A 24,011-nucleotide genomic window follows, 5' to 3' on the forward strand; every position below is an offset into this window, starting at 1 on the left:
GGAGCAGCACCCAAGCCTCCCCACCTCAAGCACCACTTGAGGGGCTGCTCCATGTCCCTGCCTTGGCAGGACGCGCTCGTACCTTGCACCATCATTGTGTGCGTTGAGCCATTTCCTCTTCGTTATGATTAAGCATCAACTTCTTGCCTGCAGATCAAAGGCAGAGCTCTTCCTTTTTGGCTCGCCCCGGCTCTGCCTGCGTAAGATGAGGGGGGTTCGTGTGTAATAGCTCTGGGATCCTCGTAAGCACCACGACAGGGATGAGTGGGGCTGGGGGGGGGATATTTACTGTCCATATCCTGCTTTTGAAGCAGGAAGGAAATGGGGCTGGAAAGGGGCCGTGGATGGCTCCTGCTTTCTCCTTCTGCCAGGCTCTGAGTGCTTTTAAAGTGGGTTTTCCCTTCCTCACGGGGCAATGGGCTCCTCCGGCGCAGCTCTGCCTTTGGGTGCCTGAAACCTTGCGGTGTCAGAGCCCGTTTCCCTGGCACAGGGGCCTCCCTCGGGGAGCTTTGGAGCTTGATGCACATCGGGGCTTAACAGCGGGAGGGGAAGGGGAGGACAAAGGTGGTGGCTGTGGAACAGGTGCCTGGCAAAGGGAACCGACCCAGCCCATGGAGAGACGCAGGCGGATGCAAAGGTCTTGGCTCTGGTGAGGTCCGGGACCAAATTCCTGTTGACTTTGGCAAGGCTGGGGTATCCCAGCGGGGTGATGGAGCTCTCCCGGGCTGCCCTCATCCCATCCTCCTTCCAGGCAGGTTGTGTCCACAGCCCCCCCGGAACAGCGGGACTATCGGCTGCTCTGCCGGCATGTACGGATGTGAATCCTTGGAAGCAGGAAGGGCTTCAACACATGGGCCTCAGCTTCGGAGCTGCACAAGCCCAGGTGAAAAAGCCCATCCCAAAGATGCATCCTTGGATGTGGTTTTGGAATCGTTCCCTTCTCCCATAGGGCTGGATGGAGCTCACAGGTCACCTCCTTCCTTGCCCTGGTGGGGTTTGAACTGGAATGGTCCTCCCTGCTGACACTGGCTGGGCCTCCATGATGTGCAGTGATGGAGAGGTCTCCTGGCCTGGTGCTGGGAAGCCTGAAGCCATGGATTTCTTTTTCCATGATACCTGTTCCTGTGTGATGCCTTGGAAGCATCAGCCAAGCTGCCTACACGGGACACCAGCATCGAGCCCTGCACACAGCAGCTACCGCAGCTACGGTTACCTGCAAGGCCGAACATTCCCACTACATCTAATTCCATCGGGAACCTTCCCCGAAGTGTGCTGGGATGGAGTCACTCAGGCTGAGTTCGTTCAGGCAGGATCCCGGTGGCGGCTGTGGGTTTCTGTTGTGCTTCTCTTGGTCCTCATCATCTTCTGACCCATCTCGGAGCCAGTGGCCACAGCTCCGCTCCTCCGAGCTTCCCGTGTTTTCCACTGCTGTTTCCATTCACTCACATGCACTGTTTGGTCTTCAGAGACCCCAAGTGAAGATGCTCTTGTCTCCTGTTTGTCCCTAACTGCTGCTCAGAGGTCACCCTGGCCTCTGCCAACCAGCGTGGCTTCATAGACCCACCAAAATGATGCCAGTGAGGTTAAAGACTCACCACAGCATCGTTTAGGATCACAGAATCATGGAATGCTTTGGGTTGGAAAGGACCTTAAGCTCACCCAGTTCCAAGCCCCTGCCATGGGCAGGGACACCTCACACTAAACCATGGCACCCAAGGCTCTGTCCAACCTGGCCTTGAACACTGCCAGGGATGGAGCACTCACAACCTCCCTGGGCAACCCATTCCAGTGCCTCAGCACCCTCACAGGAAAGAACTTCTGCCTTATCTCCAACCTGAACTTCCCCTGTTTCAGTTTGAACCCATCACCCCTTGTCCTATCACTGCAGTCCCTGATGAAGAGTCCCTCCCCAGCATCCTTGTAGCCCCCTTCACACACTGGAAGCTGCTCTGAGGTCTCCACACAGCTTCTCTTCTCCAGGCTCAACAGCCCCAATGTTCTCAGCCTGGCTCCATACAGGAGCTGCTCCAGCCCCTGCTCATCCTCGTGGCCTCCTCTGGACTTGTTCCAACAGTTCCATGTCCTTTTTATGTTGAGGACACCAGAACTGCACACAATGCTCCAGGTGAGGTCTCACAAGAGCAGAGTAGAGGGGCAGGATCACCTCCTTCGCCCTGCTGGTCACGCTCCTTTGGATGCAGCCCAGGATACGGTTGCTTTCTGGGCTGCGAGCGCACACTGAAGCCGGCTCATGTTCATGTCTAAGGTATGTTTCATGTTCCATTTCTAAGAAGGATCTTCTGGAAGAGCTCAGTTAAGGAGTGGGTTTGGATGCAGTGGGGTTGCATGGGGACAGCAGGCCTATAAGGGACAATGGACACATCTCCAGGTGAGACACCCCCCCCCCCTGCAGTCCTGCATCCAGCTCAGGGGGCAACACCACCACAGGGATGTGGAGGATGGAGCCAGGAGGGGCTGGGCTCTGCTCCCAAGGAACAAGGGATGGGACAAGAGGAACCGGCCTCAAGCTGCACCAGGGCAGGTTTAGATGGAGCTGAGGAACAATCCCTGCCCCAGAGGGTGCTCAGGCATTGGAACAGGCTGCCCAGGGCAGGGCTGCAGGCACCGGCCCTGGGGGTGTTTAAAACGTAGATGTGGCCCTTGGGGGCATGGTTTAGAGGTGGATTTGGTGGTGCTGGGTTAACAGTTGGACTCAATGCTCTCAAAGGTCTTTCCCACCACAAATGATTCTGTGATTCTAGGATTGACGTTACTGATCCATGCGCACTTCAAAGTGCCGCAGCAGTGCCGGGCGCAGCCATACCCGCATCCTCAGCAGCATCTTCGTGTGACTGAGTGCCACAGTGCTCGGGGAGGGGGACTCCAGCCTAAACAGAGCTGGCAGCGAGGAGGAGGCGATGGGTGGTGGGAAGCAGGCAGGGGTGGGCAGCAGGAGCCCTGGCGTGCGTGAGGTGAAGAGCGCTGCGGGTCCCTCGCTGCTCCCGGCCCCAGCAGCGCAGCTCCAGCGCGGCCCGGAGCGCGGTGTCCAACCGTCACCTGCTGCCGCGGACCGGGAACTGCAGCGCAAGAGATGGGGCCCCGTCACCAGGGGCTGTAGGGACAGGACAAGGGCCGAGGGGTTCACGCTGAAACAGGGGAAGGTCAGGTGGGAGGTAACCATGTTATGGAGTTTAACCGTGCCAAGGTCCTACACCTGGGTTGGAGCAATCCCAGGCACAGCTACAGGTTGGGCAGAGAAGAGATTCAGAGCAGCCCAAGGAGAGGGACTTGGGGGTGTTGGTCCATGAGAAAATGAACATGAGCCGGCTTCAGTGTGCGCTCGCAGCCCAGAAAGCAACCGTATCCTGGGCTGCATCAAAAGGAGCGTGACCAGCAGGGCGAAGGAGGTGATCCTGCCCCTCTGCTCTGCTCTTGTGAGACCTCACCTGGAGCAGTGTGTGCAGTTCTGGTGTCCTCAACATAAAAAAGACATGGAACTGTTGGAACAAGTCCAGAGGAGGCCACGAGGATGAGCAGGGGCTGGAGCAGCTCCTGTATGGAGCCAGGCTGAGAACATTGGGGCTGTTGAGCCTGGAGAAGAGAAGCTGCGTGGAGACCTCAGAGCAGCTTCCAGTGTGTGAAGGGGGCTACAAGGATGCTGGGGAGGGACTCTTCATTAGGGACTGCAGTGATAGGACAAGGGGTGATGGGTTCAAACTGAAACAGGGGAAGTTCAGGTTGGAGATAAGGCAGAAGCTCTTTCCTGTGAGGGTGCTGAGGCACTGGAATGGGTTGCCCAGGGAGGTTGTGAATGCTCCATCCCTGGCAGTGTTCAAGGCCAGGTTGGACAGAGCCTTGGGTGCCATGGTTTAGTGTGAGGTGTCCCTGCCCATGGCAGGGGGTTGGAACTGGATGATCTTCAGGTCCTGTCCAACCCAAACCATTCTGTGATTCTATGATTCTATGACAGGCACAAAATGAACAACTATGGGCACAAGTTGCTCCTGGGAGATTCCCCCTGGTGAGTCGCATCGGTAGCTGGCATTTCTGACTTCAGGTTATTAACTAACGCACACATCCCATTCCGAGCGTGTTCTGGGGGCTGTTTGCATGGGAAGACGGCTGGAACAGCTCCCCTCTGGACTCGTGTTCCTGATGGCATTCATTTCAAGCCCATCAGCGTGCCTCAGTGTGCAGTATTTGACATGTATTCACTAGGAGGATGGGCACAGGAGGAGCGCTGGCAGAACAGCTTGTTTTCCAGCAGCTCTGCACGTCTGTTTCCACAAGCAGACAGGCTGTAAAGGAGATAACTAAGGGTAACAGCTAGGGAGGAATGAAAATCCCTTGAGGAATGACGATGGATAAAGCAGAGATGAGGGTGTGCAGCGAAGCATCTCGGCAGATACAGGGTGATGCACAGCTACAGCATCCCGGGGACAAGCAGGCAAGGAGATATCGGAGGCAAACTCTTAGGAGTCAGCTTGGCCATGTCACATAAGGTGCCTGGGGTGAGAAAACAGGGATGCTCCTTCCCTGGTCCCTGTCTTACATCCTGGTGGGAGAAGGGAATCAGGGAATTTAAGGTACCGCTCACACTGCAGGATCTGAGCCCTGGGAACAGGCTGAAGGTTCTACAGTCATGGAATGGTTTGGGTTGAAGGGAGGTTAGAGCTCCTCCAGCTCCAACCCCTGCCACGGGCAGGGACCCCTTCCACTGGAGCAGCTTGCTCCAAGCCCCTGTGTCCAACCTGGCCTCGAACACTGCCAGGGATGGGGCAGCCACAGCTTCTCTGGGCACCCTGTGCCAGCGCCTCAGCACCCTCCCAGGGAAGAGCTTCTGCCTAAGAGCTCAGCTCAGTCTCCCCTCGGGCAGGTTCAAGCCATTCCCCTTGGCCTGTCCCTACATCCCTTGTCCCAAGCCCCTCTCCGGGTTTCCTGCAGCCCCTTCAGGCACTGGAGCTGCTCTCAGGTCTCCCCTTCAGGAGCCTTCTCTCCTCCAGGCGCGTGGCTCTGATGCAGCACAGCACAGCCCAGCACAGCACACGTGCGTGGGCTGGGAACCAGCTCCCGATGAAGACACTTCAATTCAGGGGTCTGCACACACGGTGGGTGCCTGAAACTCTGCCTGCTGCCGGTGGAGACAGCAGAGAGCACTGCCAGCAGTGCCGGGAGTGCTTTGGGTAATAAGAGACTGCAGTCACAGGGGTGACACAATCCTTCGCATGCATTCTTCAATTGGAACTTGGAGAATCCCAGAATCCCAATGGAAGGGACCTCAGGGATCATTGCTCCAACCTCTCCAGGCACAGCCTGACCCACACTGGATGCCCAGCACCCTGTGCAGCCCCATCTTAACAGTGTCCAGCCCTGGGGAGTCACCACTGCCCTGGGGACATTATTCCAGTGGCTGCTTGTTCCCAGTGGGAATCTCCCAGCAGTAACTTGTGCCCATCACCCCTGGGCTTTCCCATGGGACTCCTTGTCCAAAGGGAGCCTCCATCTTCCCTGCAGCCCCCCTTTACCTCCTGGCACATGGATCAGGTCTCCCTGCACCTTCTCCAGCTGAGCAGTCCCAGCTCTCTCAGCCTTTCCTCACTGCTGCCCAGCCCTTGGAGCATCTTTGAGGCCCTTCTCTGGCCCCTCTCCAGCCCGGCCACAGCTTTGCTGTGCAGCAGGACCCAACCTGAGCCCATGTTCCAGGGGTGCCCTGAGCAGCGCCCAGCACACTGGGACAACCTCAGCAGTTTCTTGGATGCCTCTCCCTTGTCAGCATTCTTGGTGCCTCCCTCGTTGAGCATCTCAAGACCCTTGTTGTGAACGCACATCGAAAAGACCATAGAAAACACAATTAGGCCATGCAAACACCCACAGCTGTCTCCAGTGCGGCTGTTTCCTATGACACCAAGTTCTGTTCTAGTTCATGGACCTTATGATGGGGCTTGGAGCAAGCTGCTCCAGTGGAAGGGGTCCCTGCCCGTGGCAGGGGTTGGAGCTGGAGGGGCTTTAAGGTCCCTTCAACCCAAAGCAGTCTGGGATTCGGTGGTTCTAGGACTTGCCTGTGCCTCATCCTGACCCTTGCAATCCTAGAAGCAAACAGTGTTAAGTTTACAGCTGGACTCGATGGTCCTAAAGGTCTTTTCCCACCTAAATCCCTCTATGCTTCTCATTCCCACTGCTTTTCTTATGTTGTTTGGCCCTAAGTCTTCCATGCCTTTGCATTGGTGTGGTCAAGGAAAGAGTCATTGCCTCTCTGCTTGCCTTAGCTATGACTCGCCCATCACACAGGTGAGCCCACTAATTCTCTGTGGTTATTCATACTTCACCTGGTTGGAAGCAGGGAGGGGGGTCAGACACTGCATCTCCCCATGTATCTGTCCCAGGACTTTCCTTTCCTGCCTTTCTGCACAGATGGGATGCATTTTGTTCCCAAACGTGGCTCTTCAGGAGCCTCTGATAGAATCATCCTGGAATGGGTTGGGTTGGAAAGGACCTTAAAGCTTATCCAGTGCCAACCCCTGCCATGGGCAGGGCCATCGCTTGGAGCAGAGCTCCATAAAGGGAAATGGGTGCCAGGTCCTAGATGAGGTTCAGACAGATTCTGTTACCTGTGCTTTGACCCTGGCATCTCCACATCTCTCCCTTCAGCATTGCTCAAAGAAGTCCCATTCATAAGGCATTACTTCAACCTCCTTTCACTCCAGCTCCTCCGAGGCAGATGCTCGCCAGCAACCCTGTAGAATGAATTTCCAGAGCCCCTGCCCATTCTTTTCCATGGTTTTGGAAAGCAGTTGTGCAATGACCATCGTGAGGAGGCCTCGGGCCCCGTTCCTGCTGCCGCCGGTGGTTTTGGCTGGGGGCAGCCGTAAGGAGAAGGCGTTTTGTCACTGGGAAGCATCTTTGAAGGAATCCTTTATAGTGCTTTGGGGGAAAAAAGCAGGGAGTGGGGATACGTGGGCTTTGCACCTGGGAGCACTGAAAGCGTCTTGGACAAATCACATCACCTCTCTGTGTGTCGGTGCTGTCCTCTGTGAAATGGGGATAACGCTTCTTCAGTGCGTGTGTAATGTACTCCTTTCAGGGCCTGAGATGAGAGTGCTGCAAATCCTATGCAGAAGAGCATGATCGGACCTTCGAAAGGAATAATCCCAAAGTCTTTCTGGATCCTGCATTAGGACTCATACACTGTACCTTCTGTTGTGCCAGAGAAATCCCATCCACCTCAGCATCTCTCAGTTGGATGCATTACAATGGGATAATGCCTCTTGTTCCCGTTTTTCCTTCTTATTGTAGTTGTGAAATATATAATCATAGAATCATAGAATGGTTTGGGTTGGAAAGGACCTGAAGATCAGCCAGTTCCAACCCCGTGCCATGAGCAGGGACACCTCACACTAAACCATGGCACCCAAGGCTCTGTCCAACCTGGCCTTGAACACTGCCAGGGATGGAGCATTCACAACCTCCCTGGGCAACCCATTCCAGTGCCTCAGCACCCTCACAGGAAAGAATTTCCTCCTTAGATCCAATCTAAACTTCCCCTGTTTCAGTCTGAACCCATCACCCCCTGCCCTATCACTCCAGTCCCTGATGAAGAGTCCCTCCCCAGCATCCTTGTAGCCCCCTTCACACACTGGAAGCTGCTCTGAGGTCTCCACACAGCTTCTCTTCTCCAGGCTCAACAGCCCCAATGTTCTCAGCCTGGCTCCATACAGGAGCTGCTCCAGCCCCTGCTCATCCTCGTGGCCTCCTCTGGACTTGTTCCAACAGCTCCATGTCCTTTTTATGTTGAGGACACCAGAACTGCACACAATGCTCCAGGTGAGGTCTCACGAGAGCAGAGCAGAGGGGCAGGATCACCTCCTTCGCCCTGCTGGTCACGCTCCTTTGGATGCAGCCCAGGATACGGTTGCTTTCTGGGCTGCGAGCGCACACTGAAGCCGGCTCATGTTCATTTCCTCACCAACCAACAGCCCCAAGTCCCTCTCCTTGGGCTGCTCTGAATCTCTTCTCTGCCCAATACATCCTTTACAAGTGAAACAGCATTTACACGTGTTACTATGCAGGGGAAGGAGACAGCGTGGGTTCCAGCCTTCAGCTCCTCATTCACGGCAATGAGCAGTCTGTAGCTGTGACGACCACTTTAATGTGCAGGAGTAAGCAGCATTCAGTACAGACCATGAGATCCTGCAGCTCCCTGTGACCTCCTTCACAGGGAAGGATTTCTTCCTTCTCCCTACTCCGAATCTCCCCTCTTTTAGGTTAAACCCAGGAAGTTTAAAGTCAGGCAAACACCCGGTGCTCACGAAGGCAACGTTTCAGTGCTCTCTTCATTGGAAGAACCCATTTCTTACCCTAAAAGCACGATTTTCAGCTCAGCTGAAATCACAGGCAGGAGAGGAAACACGCTTCAGTTCTGTCCCACAGAAACGAATGCCGTGGCTCTGTTAGACATCACCGATTCACTCCTTTTGTGCTGCTTGTACCGAACTGTTGGTAAAGTGAAGAACATCACCTGCAGGGACAGAGCTGCCGGAGCAGTTCTGTTATCCCAATGAAGGGAGGGGGCCATGGGATCTCCTAGGGAGCCAGGCTGAGAGAGCTGGGCTGGGGCAGCCTGGAGAAGAGAAGGCTCCTGAAGGGGAGACCTGAGAGCAGCTCCAGTGCCTGAAGGGGCTGCAGGAAAGCTGGAGAGGGGCTTGGGACAAGGGCCTGTAGGGCCAGGCCAAGGGGAATGGCTTGAACCTGCCAGAGGGGAGACTGAGCTGAGCTCTTAGGCAGAAGCTCTTCCCTGGGAGGGTGCTGAGGCGCTGGCACAGGGTGCCCAGAGAAGCTGTGGCTGCCCCATCCCTGGCAGTGTTCAAGGGCAGGTTGGACACAGGGGCTTGGAGCAAGCTGCTCTATGGAAGGGGTCCCTGCCCGTGGCAGGGGTGGGAGCTGGAGGAGCTTTAAGCTCCCTTCATCCCAACCCATTCTATGATTCCATGTGCTCCATACAATGGCTCGTCCTGCCCTGGCTGTCAGGGAGAAGGCGCTGGGTCAGCCTGAGGCCAGGGCGATGGAGGTGAGGAGTGGTGGGATGGTGGTAAGGATGTGGAGCGGCAAGGGGTTGAGTGGGGCTGTGGGGCCATGAGGAGACAGCGTGGGGCTGTGTGGGGCTATGAGGAGACAGCGTGGGGCTGTGTGGGGCTGTGGGGCCATGAGGAGACAGCGTGGGGCTGTGTGGGGCTGTGAGGGTGCTCTCTAGCAATGAAGAAGTGAAGATTTGGTAGAGGTTTATGTGTACAAAAGTGAAACTCTTGGGTTTGGAACAGAAACTTTTCCCTCTGAGCTTACAGGACCTGGGGAGAGCCACAGGGCTGGTCCATGAACCACTGGGATCAGGAGAGTAAAAGCTCCCTTCAGACAGATGCGGAAGGAACCTGGGGTCAAAAGGAAGAAACCCAACAGCATCCATTCTGTGAAGCTCAGCAGAACAGGAGACAACGGCAGCCCTGAAGGAGCTTGGTTCATGGTAAAGCTGACAACCAGCCCCGGAGGCAGGAGAGCCTTGCCCTCAGCTACCCTTACTCATGGAACACGTGTAGTGGAATCAATGTGTCTTTACGTGGAGTCGGGGGACAAGAGCAAATGCCTGTAGGTAAGGATTTAAATACACGGCAAACACTGATTTCACTGCTCGAGATGTGCAAAAGCGGGCTGCCGGCAGCCTGGGGGCTGTCCCATACCCCCAGCTTTGCACAGAGATGAATTAAACAGCATCTCCACTCTGTGAGGCGAAAGAGCCCGCATCTGGGACACGGGGATGATGTGGGACCACGGGTCTGGTGTGGGACCGCGGCGGCGGCGGGCACAAGGACCCGGAGGCGGCGGGCACAGGGACCCGGAGGCGGCGGGCACAGGGACCCGGCGGCGGCGGCGGGCACAAGGACCCGGAGGCGGCGGGCACAGGGACCCGGAGGCGGCGGGCACAGGGACCGGGCGGCGGCGGGCACAAGGACCCGGAGGCGGCGGGCACAGGGACCCGGAGGCGGCGGCGGGCACAGGGACCCGGAGGCGGCGGCGGCCACAAGGACCCGGAGGCGGCGGGCACAGGGACCGGGCGGCGGCGGGCACAGGGACCCGGAGGCGGCGGGCGCAAGGACCCGGCGGCGCCGCCGCACTCAGCGCCGCGGCTTTTTGTCCCCGCGCAGCCGCCGTCGGCCTCGTTGCCATGGCAGCGGGGTGGCGGCCGCGGGCCTGAGCTGCGCGGGAAGCCGCCCGCGGCCCAGCCTTGGCCTGCCGCCCGCCATGGAGGACGAGCTCTACCTCGAGAACATCGACGAGTTCGTCACCGACCAGAACCGCATCGTGAGTCCCGCGCCGGGGGGCGGCAGCAGAGCCGGCCCCTTCCCCTCCTCTCATGGCTGTGGTTGTGGGGGGGTCCCTGTTTACGTTCGGGGTCCCCTCAGGAGGCTGGGCCTTGACACCGGTGCGAGGCCTCCCCCCCCTCACCGCTCCGGTGCACCCCAAGCCCGCAGGTGCCCCCCGCCTGTGGGACACCCGTGGGTGCCCGGGGCCGCTGGCGGAAGGAGGCTGCAGCGGCTGAAGCTGCTTGGCTCCTCAGCGCTGCTCGCCGGAGGTTTCCTCCCCGTCGGGAGGGCCGCTGTGGTGCCTGGCACTGTTTGCAGTTCGCTTTTGAGCGGTTACCGCGGGGTTCCTGTCAGGCTGGGCGGGAGATGGGTTTCTGGTCAGGATATTACAATCAGAGAACGGTTTGGGTTGGAAAGGGCCTTAAGATGATCCAGTTCCAACCCCCTGCCGTGGGCAGGGACACCTCACACTAAACCATGGCACCCAAGGCCTCCTCCAGCCTGGCCTTGAACACTGCCAGGGATGGAGCATTCACAACCTCCCTGGGCAACCCATTCCAGTGCCTCAGCACCCTAACAGGAAAGAATTTCCTCCTTAGATCCAATCTAAACTTCCCCTGTTTAAGTTTTAACCCGTTACCCCTTGTCCTGTCACTATTCTCACTACAGTATTCACCCCCCTGAGGTTAATTTAACATCTCATAGAATCCCAGAGTGGTTTGGGTTGGAGGGGACCTTAAAGCTCCTCCCGTCCCAACCCCTGCCACGGGCAGGGACCCCTTCCACTGGAGCAGCTTGCTCCAAGCCCCTGTGTCCAACCTGGCCTTGAGCACTGCCAGGGATGGGGCAGACTGTTCTTCATAGCCTTAGGGTTAGTTTAAAGAGGCAGAGCGGGAGGAGAAACAGGTATAAAAGCCATGCCTTGTCTAAATAACAGAGCAAGTGTTTTTTTTTACAAGGGCCTGTAGGGCCAGGCCAAGGGGAATGGCTTGAACCTGCCCGAGGGGAGACTGAGCTGAGCTCTTAGGCAGAAGCTCTTCCCTGGGAGGGTGCAGAGGCGCTGGCACAGGGTGCCCAGAGAAGCTGTGGCTGCCCCATCCCTGGCAGTGTTCAAGGCCAGGTTGGACACAGGGGCTTGGAGCAAGCTGCTCCAGTGGAAGGGGTCCCTGCCCGTGGCAGGGGTTGGAGCTGGAGGAGCTTTAAGCTCCCTTCCAACCCAAACCATTCCATGGTTCTAAGGCAGTGGCCAGGCAGCAGAAATCCAAGTTGTAGCAGGACTCCAATCAGTAGTCATTTGGGAGAGCAGTAAGAGCTTCTCACAGCTAAAACTTGCGCTGTTTAGCTGGTTTCCTGCATTGTGAAGCTAAGCAGTGAGCGTGTTTTGCATGCCTGCTGTTTATATAATGGCATTTCAAGAAGGTGTTCCCAAAACCACACCTTTCAGGGCATGTATTTTGCTCCGGTCTCAGGAATTCAGTCTACTCATGAAAGCTTGCCTGGGTGCATGTCCAAGTGCTCTCCCTTCTAACAGGGTTTGCTGTGTGTTTCTTGGAGGCAGGGACGAGTTTGACTTACCCATTAAACGAGTAGATGGAGGTTTAACAAGTCACAGGGTTGCAGTTTTCTTACTGAAGTGAGATTTGCTTTGTTCTTGTTACAGGTAACGTACAAGTGGCTGAGCTATACCCTGGGAGTTCATGTCAACCAGGCTAAACAGTAGGTATTAGTGCATCCCACAAACGTTTTGTTCTGGGGCAAAACCTTGCTAATGACTCATTTCACGATCGTGGTTAATACATTAAAATTATCCCTCTGGAAATACTCTAAAATCCTTCTTGGGCACAGCCTGTTATTCAGTGTCTTCCTGGGGGCAGGTCTTGCCTTTGGGAGTTGTGCTTTAGAGAGCAGCGCTCAGCTGGACACCTTATGCTGCTTTAGACCATAAATTCTTTGGTTGGAATAGCTGGTTTAGTGTTATATTCCATCCTGGATGTGTTTTCAGAACGGGGCTGTGGTTCTGCAGAGCTGTGCCTCTGTGAAAGCCTGCTGCTGCGTGTCCCAGCTTAGGATATTGTACGTTATCCATGGATATTGCTGGGAGCAGGATCAGGAAAACACAAACCAACACTGATTGCAACTGCAGCTCATGTGTATGCAAATGCTTATTCATTCTGATCACCCTGCTGCACAGCCCATTATAAAGATCTCCTTACCAGGCTTGATGGGCATGGGTAGATGCTTCAAGGCTGGGGAAGCTGTCAGCATGGTTTTGCTTCTCTGAATTTAGTATAAATATATAACCTTGTCTTGGTGTATTTTGAAGAATAAAAATCGTAACCTTTTAAATCTCCTATAAAACAAAGAATGAGCTCTCAAGGATTCCAGGGCTGTTGCTGCACAGGAAGGTAAAATCAAGCATATGATTTAAAGGCTCCATGAAAGTGTCAAGCTCTATAATACAGTGTTTTCTCTCCTTATTTCTGGCTGTAGCTTGGACCTGAAGGGATGTTTGCTGTGTGCTCAGCTGCAATGTACTGAGCTCAGCTTCACGTGTCCTGCCCAAACCACTAGAGCATAAACTCTAATGTAATGAAGAGATTGTCTGGTCTCTTTCCTCTGCCTGTGTGTGAACAACTTAGATGATGTGTAAACCTGACTGTGCTTCAGTGATAGTGTGGAGGTGACTGGAGAGCTCTGCTGGGAGCCATTCTGGTCATACAGTAAAGTAGGTGAAGCAGAGGCACCTTCTCATACCCTTGAAAGCAACCTGGAGATGGAGAGCTCTGGTGGCATCTTTGTGCTTAAAACTCTCTCCTAGAAGCTGGAAAGTGGCTGATAGCACAAATGGATTGTTTTAGTGATTGTGCTGGCTGGGACAGTGTGGTAATTGCAGCAGTGATGATCTTCATGTATTTTTGCCAGATATTGTCCTCATAGTGTTCAGCAGTGTCTCTGCCCTGTTATGTGGGACACTCAACATAAATCAAGCTGAAAGCTTCAGTCTCCACTCTATCTTGTCATCAGTAATCACAGAATTGTATTAATAATGCTCTTCCCTCCTGTTTCTAATCCCTGTGCCAGTGGCTCTGGCTGGGGTTGTATATATACACCTGGTAGTGTGATTAGGTACCAGAGATCACCAGTTCCTCATCAGGTGTTTCAGAACCCTGGGATATAATGAGGAAAACAGCCTTTCCTGGGGTGACACTTTGGAACAAGCTGTCCAGAGGATGTGAGACCACCTGCAACCAACTGTGCAAGCTTTGAGAGCTTGTATTCATTTCACCTTTGGTTTATACCGTGGTTGGACTGAGATTCTCCAAAGTGGCAGAGGAAGAACGTGGCTTACTGAGATAAATTGAATCCTGGTTGAAATAGCACTGCTTATTTGAAAAGATTCCATGCCAGGCTGGCTTTACTCTTCCTTTACGTAAGCTTTATGGAAGGGGTGATGGTGGGCTCTTTCCTTCCTAGGTGATTAACACTGGTTTCTTTTGTGCAGGATGCTCTATGATTATGTGGAGAGGAAACGAAAGGAGAATTCAGGAGCTCAGCTTCATGTCACCTACTTAGTAGCTGGAAACCTCATCCAGAATGGACACGTGGTGAGTGGTTCCTCAAGGGTGTCTGTGAGCTCTTTGTTCTTGTGGATTCCCTCTTGGTTTATGATTTTTGGGTCAAAACTGAATTTGCTCTCTTTTTTTCCAGTGGAAAAAAGTTTTCTGTGCACATACAAAATGCGGTGCTAGCCTTGTCCCAGCATACAAATGATGGGGAGGAAAGATCATGACTTGATAATACAGTGCTGAATAACACACCAGGGCTTTGATTTAATGCAGTGCTGTCAGTCATCTCTCAATCCTAGCACTGTTATTGGATGGCAAAGATTTTGCAGAGATCTGGAGGAACCCTTGTGAGATGAGCTAATCCGTTCCTCGGGATCTGCTGTGGCATGGAAGTGCTGAGCAGTGTTTGGAGAGAGCTTGGAATTCAGTTAGAATGGAATAGTAATAAATAGAATAATAGTTTAAATTGTTAATTGAGGCAACATTTTATCCTGGTACACAAGGAAAACATGTATTGATTAACAATATTTTGTATTTAAAATGCTTTAGCTTATGAAGCTTTAAGCACTACTTAATTTATATGGGTTTTTTCCTCATTGCTTACCACCTAAAATTTCAGCTGGGTACCCCAGAGCTGTTTGAAAGAGAGGAGCAAATAGAACATCTGTTTCCTTCTGCTCACAGAACAACTTAATACCCAAACACTGAATACCTTTGTCATTCCACCAGGTATCTATTTGTATCTTTAGATACCCCAAAATCTCTTTACAACACAATCCACAGTCTTCATTTGGAGTTGGTTCGCCTCAGGGTGTTCTGGCTTTTATGTGTGGATTGGGAAAAAGCCCCAACAAACCTTCTGTTGTTTGTTTTCCTTAATAATAAACTGGTTCAGATGCATGGAATGTTCTCTTTAATTCTCCAACGCTGCCTGAAATTGAAAGTAATTATTTATTTAAAGATCTAAATATGTATTTACATAAAATACATACATTTACATACATTTTAGTGTATTTATATAAACACTTATCATGTGATCATTTATAATTTTCATATTTATATCTAGTTAAATATCTATTTATACAAATAAATATATATTAAATATAATATGAATTTCGTTAACTATATAGACATTTAAATATAGAGAAGCAAACTATAAATAATCATACTGCAAATGTTATATAAATATACTGAAATGTATTTAAATAAACATACCATAAATATATTTAAATAAATATATATAAAAATATAGTATATATTTAAATATACTACAAATATATATGAATATGCTATAAATATATACTAAATATAAATATAGATATATATTATAAATGTACAGCTGTGGCACATTTATAGCCTGAGTTCAACAGGTTTTCCCCTGATCTCTTCTGGAAACAGCAAAGTGGCATCTCTTGGCTCACTAGAGAATTGTCAGCGCATTCTATTATTATTAAATTATATATATAATTATAATATATTTGAATATATTATAATATATTTGAAACATATGAATTCTGACATAGGATCACATTATTTATTGGGTATTTTTAAGACAAGATCTGTACCCAGGTAAACATAGAAAAGTCACTTCTTGGTTTGCTTTTAAACATCTTGGTTTTGAACACTGCAGGAGCAGCGTCTGCTTAGAGAGGTGACCTACAGGTGCAGTAAGTCATCAGGAGCAGGCATGAAGCAATGCCAGGGTTAGGAATGCCACACTGGAGGAGTTTAAAGCTCCTCGGGCTGCGTGTTGGAGGGATAACTGGAGCAGATAGGATAAGAGGGTCAGATCTGGATGATGCTTCCAAGTGATGTGTAGGTATTGGAGTAGCTGGTGGGTAGGACCTGGCACAAGTCAGTTTTGGCTGGGAAAGGGGTGTGAGCTCTTCAAACACAGCCCTGTGCTTGTGGTATCCCTGCACTACTGTCTGCTGGCAGTAGGTGTAGCCAAAAGACTGTGGATTCCACTGCAAGACTCGTCCAAGAGGAGATAGGGATAGAAATCAGTCACAAATCATTCTCATCGTGCCTTCAGCACCGCACACTCTTTTCTTGCTGCTTTTTATCATCCTTGGCGAGGGACTGAGACTCTCAATCTTTATTTAGTGTTTCAAGTTGCCTTTGTTTTCTCCCCTCTTTTGCTGGCTAATCTGTGGGATCAGTTAAAATTAATGGTTGGATTTTGTCTAGCCTGTCTCTTTGGATACTCTCTGTATGAATTGCAGCCTGTTAAATGCCATGGAGCAGGTACAGTCCTTGGAGACTGGCCACAGAGCATGTTTCCAGAAACACTAATTTCTGGCTTTTAATTTAATGCTTAATTTCTCACACTGCTTTGCTTCTTTGGTGCTGTGTCAGGTTGCTGTGTTAAAGTTTACTGGCAATCTAACTATACATGGGTGATGTGGGTTAGTATGGCAGATTTCTTACCACAGGCATCAGCTGTGTTAGTTTGCTGTTCTCCACTGTGCTGCATAGTTGTTTACTTCTTGTTTTATCTGTGTCTCATCTCCCAGTGTCAGGAATGGAACACAGAGGATTTCTTCAGGGTTGCAATGATCTCTGGAACAGTCTGTTAGAAAAGTAGGAAGGCAGAGCTTTAAGAACTAGTGGCTGATGGCTGTTTAAAGGCATTGGCAGTGTTCTCTGCTGCTGTAAAGCCGCACCTATAATCAATAGACTCTGTTATTCAATAGATCATAGAATCATAGAATGGTTTGGGTTGGAAGGGATCTTAAACTCATCCACTCCCAAACCCCTGCCACGGGCAGGGACACCTTCCACTGGAGCAGCTTGCTCCAAGCCCCTGTGTCCAACCTGGCCTTGAACACTGCCAGGGATGGGGCAGCCACAGCTTCTCTGGGCACCCTGTGCCAGCGCCTCAGCACCCTCCCAGGGAAGAGCTTCTGCCTAAGAGCTCAGCTCAGTCTCCCCTCGGGCAGGTTCAAGCCATTCCCCTTGGCCTGGCCCTACAGGCCCTTGTCCCAAGCCCCTCTCCAGCTTTCCTGCAGCCCCTTTAGGTCTTATGAGACTGTTACAAGGTCAGTTAACCAAAATATCAGTCTTTAAATGTAAAAATACTTACTATATGTTGTTTGCCATCTGTCTGTTTTTTTACAGTGCCACAAGGTTGCAGTAGTGAGAGAGGACCAACTCGAAGGTGAGCAACTTGTGAAGATTATGTGGTTTTGACTTTTTCTTTGAAAAAACAGTAAAGTGAGGAAAGCTCTGAGCTTGCCATCTGCACGTAAATGCCTGCTCAGGCTGCTGGGTTCAGGTGTGTACTCCCTGTACCAGCTTTTTCTCAGAATTTTCAGTCTCTCAGCCAAGGGCTGTAACTTCAGGCTGGTGATTTGGGTCTGATTTTTTGTTTTTTTTCTGTTGCACCCTTCAACCAATGATTCTTTTTCGCCTCCCTGCCACTGCCAGGCAACAGCTCCTTAAGGTCATCAGTGTATCTTAGGAGTGTCCAGCAGTGTCTCAGGGTGTTAGAACAGTTCTAAGCCTTTAGGCTCCCAAGGAAGGTGAAGCAGGTAATTCTGGTTGTTGGTTATGTGCAATTGCAGTCTTAATTTGCCCTGAATCATGTGGGGTTTAGTTTAAACGTCCCATGAGAACGTTCTGTCTCTTGTCTGAGAGATTTCCTGTCACAGAGGTTTAAAAACCCCACCACTGTGACACTGCTTCCTGCAGCTACTCTCCATACACTGTCAGTTGTGTTACCATCTTTCCAGGTCTGGTCCAGCTGATGAGGCCTGATCTGTATCGACTGAAACACAACTGCAGGCTCTTCCTTACTGTCAAATAACATCTTTGGCTCTTGAGAACATAATGTGGCGTTGGTGACTTTAAATAGGCTTATGACCTCACTTGGTTTGAAAGACTCTCATTTATTTTCCTTTTTGAAATCTGAAGTGGATTTCTTGCTAAAGCCTTCCTCATCAGTGGAGTAGATTGTTGAGCAGCGCAACTACTATCTGTCATGTTGCTTGAATTATGTGTGCTACGTAATACTCTGTTTTGCTCTGGAGGAAAGGGTTGGGCATGGTTTTTGTATTAGAAGACAGGCCAAAGGTATGACTTACATTTGGAAGAGGCTGAGATTTTTTTTGATGGAGTTAGGGCTGTATAGTCTAGGACTGGCCCCAAGGAATGATTACTGTGTGTATTTTTACAGTGCCTAGAAGCTCTGTCTCAGACCAGGACTGTGTGGAAAGAACAATATAAGCAATGAACAAAGAATTCCTAAAAACCAGCCCTTGTCTCAAGGGAGTCACAGTCTAAATGGTGTGGAAAAGACAAAACATGAATCCCAGCAGACTACTAGAGACAGCACTGATGCTAGTTGATAAGGTGGATGCTACCTTAATGGCAGAGAGCAGTTCCAGCAGGGTAGAGTTATGACTATCTATTTTCTGCCTTAACTTTAGATAGTCATATAGATATGCCCTCATGGCAAGGGCTTGGAGCTAGATGAGCTTTAAGGTCACTTCTAACCCAAACCAGCCTGTGATTCTATATTCTGGATCCCAAACACCAGATATTTTGAAAGTCAACACAGAAATTGCTCTTAATTCAGTTGCGTAAGAACCAGGAATGTTGTGTAAGAACCAAATATGTATAGTGGGAAACATGTTTGACATGTGGGGTCTGTTAACATGAGCTCTCACTTAGTGAGGACTGACCAAAGGTGCAATTACATGTTTTTATGTTCAGGTCCTTGCTGTCAAGCGATCTGTCAGTCTTTCTCCATCCTTGGTACAGCCTAATAGTTGCCACATGGTTCTGTGCTAACAGAGGACTTCTCTCCTCCTTTTCCTCAGCAATGAAGTCTAAACTATCCACAATTGCAAGCGTGCATGTCTACAGCATTCAGAAAGCTCTGCTCAAGGACAGTGGACCCCTCTACAACACAGACTATGATATTGTCAAAACAAACCTGCACAACTGCAGCAAGTGAGTTGCTTCTTGGTTTTTCTTCTTCAGCAGTTGGTAGAAGGCCAGCACCAGCCTGCCATGAGCCCTATAGGCTCTTGGGGCCTCATGTAAGTAGTATACAGGGGTCATGGTGGGAGACAGGAAAGAAGGCATGAGGGGAAAGGAGTAAAAAGAGCTAGCACAAGCTGAAGCAAATGATTTAGATGAGGGGAAAGTGGCAAATCTTATAAATGTAAAAATAAGGGCAGGGAATTGGAGGGATCAGCTCGACTAGGGAAGGAAGTCAGGAGAGCCCAGCTGGTGTTTGTGTTGCAGGTCTGATCCATTACCTGTAAGGGATTTCCTACACCAAAAGGCTGCTTGCTTAAAAGATGGAGTTGACAGGGCAAGTGTTGGAGATTCAGTGGTTGGACCTGATGATCTTAAAGGTCTTTTCCAGCCGAGCTGATTCTATGATTTGAGGCTGATAAGGTGTTGCTACATAGAGCACTTCAGCAGGAATCAGTGGTTCCTTGATACGCCTGGATTTTTAGAAAGCTTGAAGAAGAGAGCTTCTAAGTTGTGCCAGACAGATCATTATATGATTGTTTCATAAACTGAGCTATTTCCATCTTGCACTTGGTTCATTTGCTCTGTTACTCTAATAGACAGACTGTTCCAGCACCTTTCTTTTCTGGTGGCTGGAAACTTCATTCTCATTTCCAGGTCATGCTTGATCATGACCATTTTTATCCAGTGTTCAGTCACACAATAAATAGAAGCAGACTGAGCAAAACATGAGTGATGTGCTCAGTAAAGCACTAGCAAGAGTTTGCCTTCTGGTTTGTGAGACTGGGCTTATCCACCTCTCTGAAGATGTCTTACAGGATCTTCTTCTCCATATGTAAGAGCCCGAGGCATAGAGGAAGTGTCCAAAAGAGACCAAGCAGCACAAGTGTCCTTCATGGTTGAATCAGAGAAATGCCCCATCCCTGGCAGTGTTCAAGGCCAGGTTGGACAGGGCTTGGAGCAAGCTACTCTAGTGGAAGGTGTCTCTGCCTGTGACAGGGGGTTGGAACTGGATGAGCTTTAAGGTGCCTTCCAACTCAAACCATTCTGGTTCTGTAACAGTAGTCCTAGAGTTCAGAGGTGCTTCAGTCTCCAGGGGTCATTGTCTCCCCTCCAGAAGCTGCCTGGCAGCTGTGGCTTTTCATTTTATATGTTGTTTCCACCACAATAGCTTCAGCTTGATGTAATCAGGACGTACAGTGCCATGACCAATCTGGTTTAGAAAGGGAGATGCCTGAATGTTGTGTCATAGAAAGAGTATAGAATTTGAAAGTAGAATCAAAGTGTGGACGAGAGAGTGGCTGAGAAAATACCACCCTGTGTTTCAAATGTGAATGTCAGGGTTAGAAAACACTGTCTCAGTGACAATGTGTGCTGTAGGTTTGGCTGCAGTTGCCTTGTTCCAGCCTGTTTGTTCTCGGGCACTCCCCATGGTGATATTTTGTGTCTTGGAGGAGTGTCCCTTTGGGATTTGTGCATCCAGGAGGTTCAGACAATTCAGGTTCTGCAGTAGCTTTCTGATGTGTAAATCCCTTCCTGGCTTTGGAGCAGGGTTTTCCAAGCAAACTGAGGGAAGCTCATTTGTGACCTGGCTCAACAAAATTGAAAGTGAGCACATTCCCTCTGCCATGTCCACTAGATGAATTGTCTTCTGGGACAAGATTCCTGCAGGACCTGCAAAAGTCAGAGCTTTATGTTCATAGCAAACAACCTGCTGGCTTCCTGTGTTCCCTTGTCAGCCCATAGATCTCTCACTCTAGAGCAGGATCTATATCCTTTTCTGTGTTTATATGGGACCTGTGAAGATGGGGAGATGATGGAGGTATTCAGATGTGCTAGTATAAATAACTGGATTTAATCCATGTTGCTAATGTCAGCTTTCCAAGCAGAAGCAGCTCCTTGCTTGCAGAGCATAGTCCAAGTGTTGCTTGGTTTTTCAGTGATTATTCAGTGTATTTTGGATCAAGCCCATAAGCTGTAGTCACACAGCAGCACTAAAGCAAGCTAATTGGGAATGTGTGAGGGTAAAATGTGCTTGTTCCATGGTCAATATAATTTTGGATGATAAAATGTTATTATTTACATATAAAACACATCTTTCCTAAGAGAAGGCTCAAGGGAGCCATTATAACAGTGTTCTAATACCTAAAGGAGCTACAAGAAAGCTGGAGAGTGGCTTTGGACAAGGGCTTGTAGGGCCAGGCCAAGGGGAATGGCTTGAACCTGCCCCGGGGAGACTGAGCTGAGCTCTTAGGCAGAAGCTCTTCCCTGTGAGGGTGTTGAGGCGCTGGCACAGGGTGCCCAGGGAAGCTGTGGCTGCCCCATCCCTGGCAGTGTTCAAGGCCAGGCTGGACACAGGGGCTTGGAGCAAGCTGCTCTATGGAAGGGGTCCCTGCCTGTAACAGTGGCTGGAACTGAATGAGCTTTAAACTCCCTTCCAACACAAACCAGTCTGGGATTCTGTCTGTAATGTGGAGGGTTTGTGATGTTGCTTATGGGGGTCTTTGGAGTAGAAGTGAAGCTTCTTCAGCATTGACCATGTTGAAAACACTGAAAGTAGAAAGGAGGGTAGGGTGTATCTTTCTTCAATGTCTTCTTTCCTTCCTTTAAAGGTTTGAATGTCAAGAGAGTGCTGCTGCAGCCTAAAAATGCTGTAGAGATGGTGTTGTTTTGTTAACACATCACAGTTCCTGCTCCTAGGAGAAGTGGATTGTCCATGTGAGCTGCTAACGCTGAGGCACAGAAATTAATTGGCAGAAGCCTGATTTAGTTCTTATGCAAATAAAGCCACACTATGCAATTCAGGGGGCTGGGAGGGCTCAGCCTCTGCCCTTTTTGTGGCATTTGTGTAGGAAATCTGGAAAACTTTGCCTGTGATTTGCACAGTGGGGAGTCAAAGTTAGTTATTTTTGGGTCCTGCTATTCCTGACTGTCAGCAAGTTGTAACTGTGAGCACGTTGTTTAGTTCCTGGAGCTCTGGAGCCCCAAACAGTCACACTTCAGACTGGTACAAGCTGAGATGTTTCTCTGTCTCCCAGTGATTACATGGTGATGACTTTATGTATCTAACTCTGAATGTCGCGTAGATCTATTACTAGTAGATCTGCTACTATTCAAGTAGTTCTGTTTTCAGTTGTGATTTATTTACCTGGCTGATGTGATTGTAGCTGCTTGTTGCCTCAGTAGTAGCCTGTCAATGCATCTGGAAGTAAAGGTTTTGGATCATCAGCCAGACATACAGTTTATGTTGTGAACTTTAGAGAGCAGAACCACTTCAGGAACAGAATGTAGTCTGCTCCATCCTGAACAGCTTGTTTAGCATTTGAATCATAGAATTATGGAATCATTTGGTTGGAAGGGACCTTAAAGCTCATCCAGTTCCAATCCCCTGCCACGGGCAGGGACCCCTTCCACTAGAGCAACTTGCTCCAAGCCCCTGTGTCCAACCTGGCCTTGAACACTGCCACTGATGGGGCAGCCACAGCTTCTCTGGGCACCCTGTGCCAGTGCCTCAGCACCCTCACGATAAGGAGTTTCTTCCTTATATCCAACCTGAGCTTCCACTGTTTCAGTTTGAACCCATCACCCCTTGTCCTATCACTGCAGTCCCTAATGAAGAGTCCCTCTCCAGCATCCTTTTAGCCCACTTCAGACACTGGAAGCTGAGTTTTAAAGCTCTGTCTCTTTGTGACAGCTTCAGCTGATCTCAGTAGAGGTCTCCATCCTCTCAATGTATGCCAGCCTTTCTTTCTTCTCCCATGCACAAACTAACCTACTCTTTTAACCATAACAAGAGAAGCCAGGACCAGAGAAGATGCTACCCGGCAGGAAAACAAGGTGAAAAGTAAGAAGCTAATTAAACTTGTCCCTCCATCCCACAGGTTTAGTGCCATTCGATGTGATGCTGCAGTCCCCAGGCCGGTGGTTGAAGTCGCTCCAGCGCAGACGTCTGTGCAGGATGGTTCCCAGACCAAAAGTGACAGGAGTGCTGCCAGTGTCCCTGCAGTCAATGGCCGTGGACCATCGAGTGCTAAACCAACCACACAGCAGCCCAAAGGGATCATGGGAATGTTTGCAGCAAAAGCAGCTTCCAAATCCCAGGACACAAATAAAGAAACTAAAGTGGAGTCTAAGGAAGCCCCAAGTGTAAGTTACCTCAGACTCTTTGGCAGCCCTCTGGGCTAATAGCTTTAATGAACCATGCTTTGAGCTTTGCTCTTACTCGACCTAAATAACCTTAACCACCGTAGCACAGCCTCAGCCCCTCCTTCTAGAGCTAAACTTGCTGTCCCCTGGGAGTGCTCAGTCAGTTTTGCAACTGTGTAGTACAAATGTGCCTTCTGTCAGTCATCTTGGGCAGAAACATGTTGTGCCAAGCTCTTGATCTATCCACAAGAGTAGATTTGCCATAATTCCTCATCCAGAGGAGGACATGAAGATGCTACGAGGGCTGGAGCAGCTCTGCTCTGGAGCCAGGATGAGAGAGTTGGGCTGGGTGAGCCTGGAGAAGAGAAGGCTCCTGAAGGCGAGACCTGAGAGCAGCTCCAGTGCCTAAAGGGGCTGCAGGAAAGCTGGAGAGGGGCTTGGGACAAGGGCCTGTAGGGCCAGGCCAAGGGGAATGGCTTGAACCTGCCCGAGGGGAGACTGAGCTGAGCTCTTAGGCAGAAGCTCTTCCCTGGGAGGGTGAATGGTTGAGCTTTAAAGTCTCTTCCAGACCAAACTGCTGTGTGATTTTGTAATATCATAGACACTTTGACATTCCTCCTTGAATGAGTATAAACCAGCACAGCTCCATTACTGAAACAGTTGTTCTGTTGTCCTCAGTTAGGCCAAGATATGCACCAGTTGAGGATCTTGCTCCTCTCCATTGTGCTTAAAAGGCTTTGTTTTGAGCAAGAAGTGCAATGTGAGAAGTCCAGGTCTTAAAAGCATCAAGGTGTTTAAACATGTGCTGTGAGGGAAGTTTCGGAGCTTGACCAGTGCAAGACTAAACTGTTTATCTTCTCCACTGCTGCTTTTTTCCAGGATAGGATTCCATTTTAATCAGTATAATTGTTTTTAAAGCAATATAGCCAGTAAATGGGGATTTAAATGGTAACATTCCCTG

The 24,011-nt window shown here is 50.3% G+C and overlaps 1 protein-coding gene across 2 annotated transcripts in view; it reads left to right on the top strand.

Moving 5' to 3' along the window:
• The first annotated feature begins 10,226 nt into the window (after positions 1-10,226).
• The window catches only part of POLD3 (DNA polymerase delta 3, accessory subunit), a 31,760-nt gene continuing 17,975 nt past the window's right edge, over positions 10,227-24,011 (top strand). For both annotated transcript variants that reach the window (XM_061442131.1, XM_061442132.1), the window contains exons 1-6: positions 10,227-10,350; positions 12,013-12,068; positions 13,855-13,957; positions 17,039-17,078; positions 18,742-18,874; positions 22,786-23,050. In XM_061442131.1, coding sequence (XP_061298115.1) covers positions 10,291-10,350; positions 12,013-12,068; positions 13,855-13,957; positions 17,039-17,078; positions 18,742-18,874; positions 22,786-23,050 — 657 coding nt within the window. In that variant the 5' untranslated portion in view covers positions 10,227-10,290. The remainder of the gene's footprint in view (positions 10,351-12,012; positions 12,069-13,854; positions 13,958-17,038; positions 17,079-18,741; positions 18,875-22,785; positions 23,051-24,011) is intronic.

This window comes from Pezoporus flaviventris, unplaced genomic scaffold, assembly GCF_033815535.1.
Source record: "Pezoporus flaviventris isolate CSIRO_AGI_PZ_B2104156 unplaced genomic scaffold, CSIRO_AGI_Pfla_v1 ptg000215l, whole genome shotgun sequence".
Lineage (NCBI taxonomy): Eukaryota > Metazoa > Chordata > Aves > Psittaciformes > Psittacidae > Pezoporus > Pezoporus flaviventris.